The following is a 7,539-nucleotide window of genomic DNA, read 5'->3' on the forward strand; positions in this document are numbered from 1 at the left end:
TATATGTTGATATTTTGCCAGATAAAATAGATTTTTACTTCATTAAAGGTTACTTGTAAAATCAATTTCTAAAATGCCATTCAAAGCCTTATTTGATACATAAGTCTATCATGATGTTTTATTTTGTATGCCTTTTTCCATATTTTTAATTGGTGCATTGTACTTGTGCATAATGGTGTGATTTGTTGTTACCTATTTTTATGTGCACACGATCCAATAATATAATTTGGCCAATATCACTCCCTAGCACCTACCCACTCCCTCCTTCCTCCCCTTGGACAATGTCCTCATTCTTGATACAGCTTCCATAATTGTTCCATTAAAATGAAATGATTAAGAACCTTGGACACCTGTGTCCATACTGATAGAATCCAGTGTTGCAAATTAAATGATAAACTCAACATGCTGGCACTCTCCAAGCTGTCCACACCATATACACTGTCATAAGTTCATATTTCTAATCTTTACTTCCAGTGACATGCTAATGATTTCCTCAAAGACTTTCCAAAGCAGAGATGTGATTTTATGATTGTGTCTAAGAGAAATAACCCTTCCATTGATATTCTCCTGAGGATGCCATTTCCAACAGCATTTGTCTTATAGTTTTTGAACTTTGGTCCAAGAAACCTGGATTCTAGTCCCTGCTCTAACCACTAATTAGCGTTTGGGCTTGAGCAAACCCTTATTGAACTTTACAAAACCTGCATATCTTTATCTCTAAAATGGAAATAATTCCAGCTTTAACAACCTCAGAAGATAATTTTAAGGATTAAATGAGGTAATACATGTGGAAAGCTGTTTAAAGATCATTTTTTCCTTAATGTTTTAAAATTTGTACTACCTGTATTTTTCATTGTTTTTACTGCTGCTGGGTTTTTTTTTTTTAATATTTTTTAGTTGCAGTTGGACACAATACCTTTATTTTATTTATTTATTTTTATGTGGTGCCGAGGATTTAAACCATTGCCTCACACATGCTAGGCAGGCGCTCTACCACTGAGCTACAACCCCAGCCCTACTGGGTGTTTTTTGTTTGTTTGTTTGTTTGTTTGTTTTAATATGCTCAGTTTCTTTTCTTGGGAGATACAGCTGCAGAATATATATGAATAGAGCAGTATTCCGAAAGTCATTTTTCTGAGAACTCACCATCATTTTACTATAACTTTATAAGAGAAATTTTTGTTTAATAATTTATCAGATGAAACAACTTTTACTATTTTATTATCGTAATAATTAGTGATAGTAATCACTATCGCTCTTACTTTATTACAAGCCATTGTCTCTTTTTAAATTCTCTCAGTTACTCTGCAAAGTAAAGTAATAACTTTTGAACAATGGAGAAATCAAGGCTGAAAGATGTATATTTTTGCTTTCTCAAAGCTAGTGGTAGAGGAGAAATTCATGCTGCCCTCACACACACACATGACTTTTTCTCTAATACATGAGCCCATTGCTCAACTTTCAGTAGTTCTATTCTTAACTCCAGAGAACATCAAAAACAAACTTACCCTTTTCATCATTAAGGACATATATTGTGAAGCCAGATTATATAACAACGTTTTGTACCTTGGGTACGTTATATAACTCTTGTGTGTCTGAGTTCTTCAACCATAAAGTTGGAGCAGTACTCTAGAACCTCTTGTAATTAAGAGAAATAAATGACTTTATATATATAAATGCTTAGAACATAGTAAGCACATATTAAATATTAAATAGATTAGAAATTGAAAACTTGTATATGCTATTCTTTCTAGAACTTCTAACCTCTCTTTTAAAATGTGTGCTGAGCTAGCTTTTGGCTATTTTTTCCTTTTTGCAGAGTGGGTATACTAGAATAGTCATTGGTTACTGATACCTGGCATTGGATCTGGAAAAGACAATTTGAAAATACCCTTGTCACTTGCTCTGAATACTTTAAATCAGACATGGCCAAAGTTCTGAGCTTTGGTCCAGTTCTCAGAAGCTACCAGGAACTCACCCATTCTGTAATTTGTTTATGGTTAATTTAATAAAAGATGTACATAAATAATGATATGATACCCAAAATGCCCAGGTTTTAATTTTGTATGGTCAGTGGTTATAAAAGATAAATTGCAATTATATTTCAAATACAAAAGTGCTTTTATACTAACAGTCTTTGTTGATATTTTTCCCTCTACAGAGACCAGTGAAGGTGTGTCCTTGCAACTAGGAAACACAAAAGATTTTATTATTTCATTTGACCTCAAGTTCTTGACAAATGGGAGTATATCCGTGGTTCTAGAGACTACAGAAAAGAATCAGCTCTTCACTGTACATTATGTCTCAAATACCCAACTGATTGCTTTTAAAGAAAGAGACATATACTATGGCATTGGGCCCAGAACTTCATGGAGCACGGTTACCAGAGACCTGGTCACTGACCTCAGGAAAGGAGTGGGTCTTTCCAACACAAAAGCTGTCAAGCCAACCAAAATTATGCCCAAAAAGGTAGTTAGGTTGATTGCAAAAGGGAAGGGATTCCTTGACAACATTACCATCTCTACCACAGCCCACATGGCTGCATTCTTTGCTGCTAGTGATTGGCTGGTCAGGAATCAGGATGAGAAAGGTGGCTGGCCAATTATGGTAACCCGTAAGCTAGGGGAAGGCTTTAAGTCTTTAGAACCAGGGTGGTACTCTGCCATGGCCCAAGGGCAAGCCATTTCTACATTAGTCAGGGCCTATCTGTTAACAAAAGACCACATATTCCTCAATTCAGCTTTAAGGGCAACAGCCCCTTACAAGTTTCTGTCAGAGCAGCATGGAGTTAAAGCTGTGTTCATGAATAAACATGACTGGTATGAAGAATATCCAACCACACCTAGCTCTTTTGTTTTAAATGGCTTTATGTATTCTTTAATTGGGCTGTATGACTTAAAAGAAACTGCAGGGGAAAAACTTGGGAAAGAAGCAAGGTCCTTGTATGACCGTGGCATGGAATCCCTTAAAGCCATGCTGCCCTTGTATGACACTGGCTCAGGAACCATCTATGACCTCCGTCACTTCATGCTCGGCATCGCTCCCAACCTTGCCCGCTGGGACTATCATACCACCCACATCAATCAGCTGCAGTTACTCAGTACCATTGATGAGTCCCCGATCTTCAAAGAATTTGTGAAGAGGTGGAAAAGCTACCTTAAAGGCAGCAGGGCAAAGCACAACTAGAGCTCAACCAAAATCACATTTCAGCCTCTTCTGAACCCAGAAACTATGACTCTGTCTCAGCAGAGCACAGGCACACTTTTAAAGGTTGTGTATACTAGGTTTTTGTGGATTAAAGCAAAGTGATAAGTGATCCTTAAAATCCGTCTTCTGAAATAATTGCATTCCATGGGTTGAGTGTTTAGAAATGTAGGAGGCATTTAGAGCAGAGTTTAGTCAGCCAAACAAAGATGTTTGTCTTAGCCTTGCTCGACCCCTCATGGAGCCATACAGATAGTCCAGTCCTGCTCAGCATGGAAAAAATCATGGTAAGTAGCTATTACCAGCCAGCTGTCTAGCACTTACCTAGAGACTGGTATGGAGCTCTTTTAAAACGTGATTATTTATATTTATATTGAAAGCAGACTTTTCAAAAAATTATGTGCTGTAATACAGTAAAAAATGTACTTGTAGCCTGGATAGTGGACTGTGTTCAACTTTTTAAAAAGCTGTTTTTTTTCTACAGATTCATTTCTTGGGGGTAAATGAACATTTGTCACATTTGTTCAATTTGTTATATATGGAGAATATTTTGAATTATGGTTTTCTTGAAATATGTAAATTAAATACACAACCAGTGTTCAGGCTTCACAGTTATATAATGTAAGCACAACTAAAATGAAACTTGTTGACTGCACAAGAAATTACAAAAATGTTATCTGTTTTGTGAAACTTGATCTACAATCAGTAAAAGTTTGATAATCAGTCTATCCCTCCCTCAGCCCCCAACTTAATGGTTTCTTTTTTGTCACTGTCTGGAATCATGTATTTCATTTCAGCCTGCACTTTGGGAGTTTTGTTCATGGGGTGGGGGATATTTGGGGAGACATTATGTGGAATATTTATTACAAATCTAAATTTGGAAAGGGACTAGTAATTTTAAGTCTACCATCACTTCCTGTTAGGATTTCCCGTCCCCTTTAAGGAAAGTACTAGGTTAAATATACATGAATCATAATAAAGTTTTCTCCTGCCTAGATCATTTTTTATTATCATTTTCCAAATCATTGATTCTGTCATTGTTTTTTCCTTTGAAATTTAATTTTAAATTTTTCCAGCTGTTAAATAAAAGAAATGCTTCTGTGTTTGCTGCCCATATAATCAGAGCTTTATTTAGGTTATGTATCATACCAAACCTTATAAATAGGTTCCATAGTCCTTGGACCATGGGCAATGTCTGCTATAGGGCTTCAGATATTAGGTTAAAACAAAGGGGTTGATTTTGCTCTGGTTTTTGTTTTAGGGTATGATAATACACCAAATCAATACTATAACCTACAGTTTGGAAATATGAGACCCAACACTTTCAAGGGACTGAAACACAACGCAGTTTATTTGTGACCTCTACCAAGTACACATTTAAGAGCCAGATGAATTACCTGCCTACATACTATATCTTAATTAATTCACCCTACCAACCACTGCTTAGAAACTGGGAAGCATATGTGAGATATATATATATATCATAACATCACCTAAGGGAGCAAGAGTCAAGAAGGTTAAGCTCTACACTGAAGACAATATCAAACTGGCCATAGAAAAATAAGCTTAAACTCCCAATTTTTATGACCACAACTTTTAGTTTTGCCCATAGCAACCATTGTGGGTTATTAGGCTTTTCCCCTTTGTAGTTCTTATGCATTAGATGGCTCAGCAATGTGTAAACATATAAAATATGTTATATTGTCTTGGCAGTAAAAATGAAGACTCCCTCTTTTTTTGTTTTGTTTTGTTTTGTTTTGTTTTGTTTTCAATGCCAATACTCAAAATAAACTTTCTTCCATCTGAGAACCTTATACTTCATCATATTTGTTATTATTTAGAATGGTCCAGACTTCTGCTTTGTGTTTGCACATTGGTCTTCAGATTAGGGGAATCAGTGAAAACAGTATGGTACTGCTTCTGTGACAAATATCAGTGCCTTAACAATATGGCCGTTCTTTTCCACTGAAGAAGGGAAGATTTGGCATTGAAATGGCATTGCTATTTCACTGCTGTTGGTGTTACACTGCCTGCCTTCTACATCACAACAGCAACTTGATTTGTCCTGTGAGCCCAGAATTATCTAAGAGGATGAGTTGAACCCACAGCACCCTATTGTCTGTACAGACCCATAAATGCTTATCAGACTTCAGGATGCCTCAGGATCACGTGGGAGCTTATTGAAATGTAGATCCCAGATACTCTAACTCTGCCTGTAGCATGATAATCTGCATGTTTCACAAAGCATCCAGGCGATTGTGATGCAGGGGAGCTGGGGCATACCTGGAGGGATGCTGCCTGAGATCCTCCACTGCATTTTCTCTACAAACAACTATGGCGTTTGGGGGTTTTCAATCATGTAAAATGTTTTCTTAGTTTAGAGAGAATAGGGAGGGTATTTTAAAATTTTAATTTGTTTCTTTACATTTCTCTTTAAGATTATAGGTTTACTTTTGTTTTCTGTTTTCCACTTACCTTAAGTTAGCATTGATGTGAAACTTATTGCCACTTAAGTTGTAAAACAAGCCAAAAGTTTCTGGATGGAGGTCAGGTTTGACCCGTTTAGGAGTTATTGTATATAAACACTTCACCCAAGAACCATCCAGTGAACATGAGCAAATGCAAAAATGACACCCAAGCACAAGTCTCCAGATGTGGCGGTCCTTTTCCTTTGTTGGTATGCAAACTTTCACTGAAAGCTGCTATTTTCATCCTCCTTGTAATTGTTTTCTTGTTTATTCTCCATTGTACATGTGGGTTATAGACCATGTGTTAAATATGCAATAAAGTGTTTACTGGATGCCCTTCTGAAGGGTAGTCCTTTGTAAAGCTGTACAGACTTTGCAGTTTAAGCACAATGTGCACATGTTAGTTTTATATACAGCAAAACTTGATTTTTTGCAGATGGAAAGGTATTTTGTTTCTCTACAAAGTAAATGGATTGTTTGTGCTTAATGTAAAGCTGCTTTATAAAATTGTAAAATAAAGTTTGTATCTTAAAAGGAATATACCTGGACATGTCTCTTTCTTCTTGGATTATCCTAAAACTCTTTGAGCCCAGCAAGCTGATTTCTGACTATTCCTTTTCAACCCATGGTGTCTAGTCAGGCTGAGATAGGATAGAAGATAAGGATAGGTAGAAAGGAGACATGCAGGAATACAAGGGGGACCATAATTTAAAGTCCACTTCAGTGGATTAAAAAATTTGTGTTTAAAAGTCATTTTCACTTAACCTTGATAACAAACAGAACTATTAAGTTAATTATTAGACTTATCTACAGGTATGCTGATGTAAATATTGTGTTCAGAAAGCAGAAGATGTCAAAAACAGAAAAAAAGAAGATAACTCCTCTATCCCAGTAATGGTCAACATGTCCTCTTACCAACACAAAGGAGAACTAAAAACACCCTCTTAGAGCATGCCCCTGTACCACTGGTCTTCCATGTATAAACATGCCTAGCTAAGATTGAGCTAGCGTGCTCCTCTCCAACCCCTGCACGCTGCCCTGTCCCTCAGAGTATGTGCTACTTCCTTTCTCTGAGTAAAATCAACCTGTGCCTCACTTTGACCCATCCTCAGATTCCTTTCTGCAACAACATGGAGTACCCTTAAGGCCTGAGTTGAAGTCCACCTCCCTTTGGGGGACCTCCTCAGGACCCCCCATCCTGATGACAAGGTAACAAGTGTGGTTCATGTAAGGACTGCTAAGTCTGACTCATAAAGTAGGGAACAAAAAGTGTAGCACCTGGGCGTTAAGGAGTGCTAGTTGGGGGATGGCGGGGGGGGGGGGGTTAACAAAGCACATAAGACTCAGAAAAATAAAATGCTAGGCTGTGCAGTCAGTTGCTCATTCAGACTGGTAACAGATGCAGATTCTTGAGAGTTTTGTACTTCCTATATTTTCTATACTTTCCTCTTCAGAATGATGAACATTCTTTAATGTTTTCTCTCAGAGAATAGTGATTTAGGTTCTCAAATACATATGACGTCAGTCTATGACTTATGTTTCATTGTACCTTTTTTTTTTTAAAACATCTGTACCATTTTTGTCATGAATTCCTATCAATCACCCATCAGCTTTTTTCAGCTGATGGAGTACAGATTTTGTCAGACTGCTCCTCAGCATTTTTTCCTGCTGTTTCTTCTCTACTGTCCTTAGTTGGGAAATAGTCATAGGTGGCAAACAGTCTTGGACTGGGTGGGCCATGGCTACTCTTGCTTTGATTTTGCAGTTTGTAGCAGAAGTGTTATTACATTGGTCATACTGCTGTAGTACACGGAACCTGTATGTTTCCCCATTGCCCCGGGCAGGGTGCCAAACCCTCCAGACTTTA

The 7,539-nt window shown here is 37.3% G+C and overlaps 1 protein-coding gene across 1 annotated transcript in view; it reads left to right on the forward strand.

Annotated features, from left to right (window-relative positions):
• Nucleotides 1-6,214, forward strand: part of Glce (glucuronic acid epimerase) — a 111,844-nt gene extending 105,630 nt beyond the window's left edge. The window contains exon 4 of the mRNA XM_076851008.1: nucleotides 2,162-6,214. Within this exon, the coding sequence (XP_076707123.1) occupies nucleotides 2,162-3,186 (1,025 nt within the window). The 3' untranslated portion in view covers nucleotides 3,187-6,214. The remainder of the gene's footprint in view (nucleotides 1-2,161) is intronic.
• The last annotated feature ends 1,325 nt before the right edge of the window (nucleotides 6,215-7,539 follow it).

This window comes from Callospermophilus lateralis, chromosome 3 (genome assembly GCF_048772815.1).
Source record: "Callospermophilus lateralis isolate mCalLat2 chromosome 3, mCalLat2.hap1, whole genome shotgun sequence".
NCBI classification, from domain to species: domain Eukaryota; kingdom Metazoa; phylum Chordata; class Mammalia; order Rodentia; family Sciuridae; genus Callospermophilus; species Callospermophilus lateralis.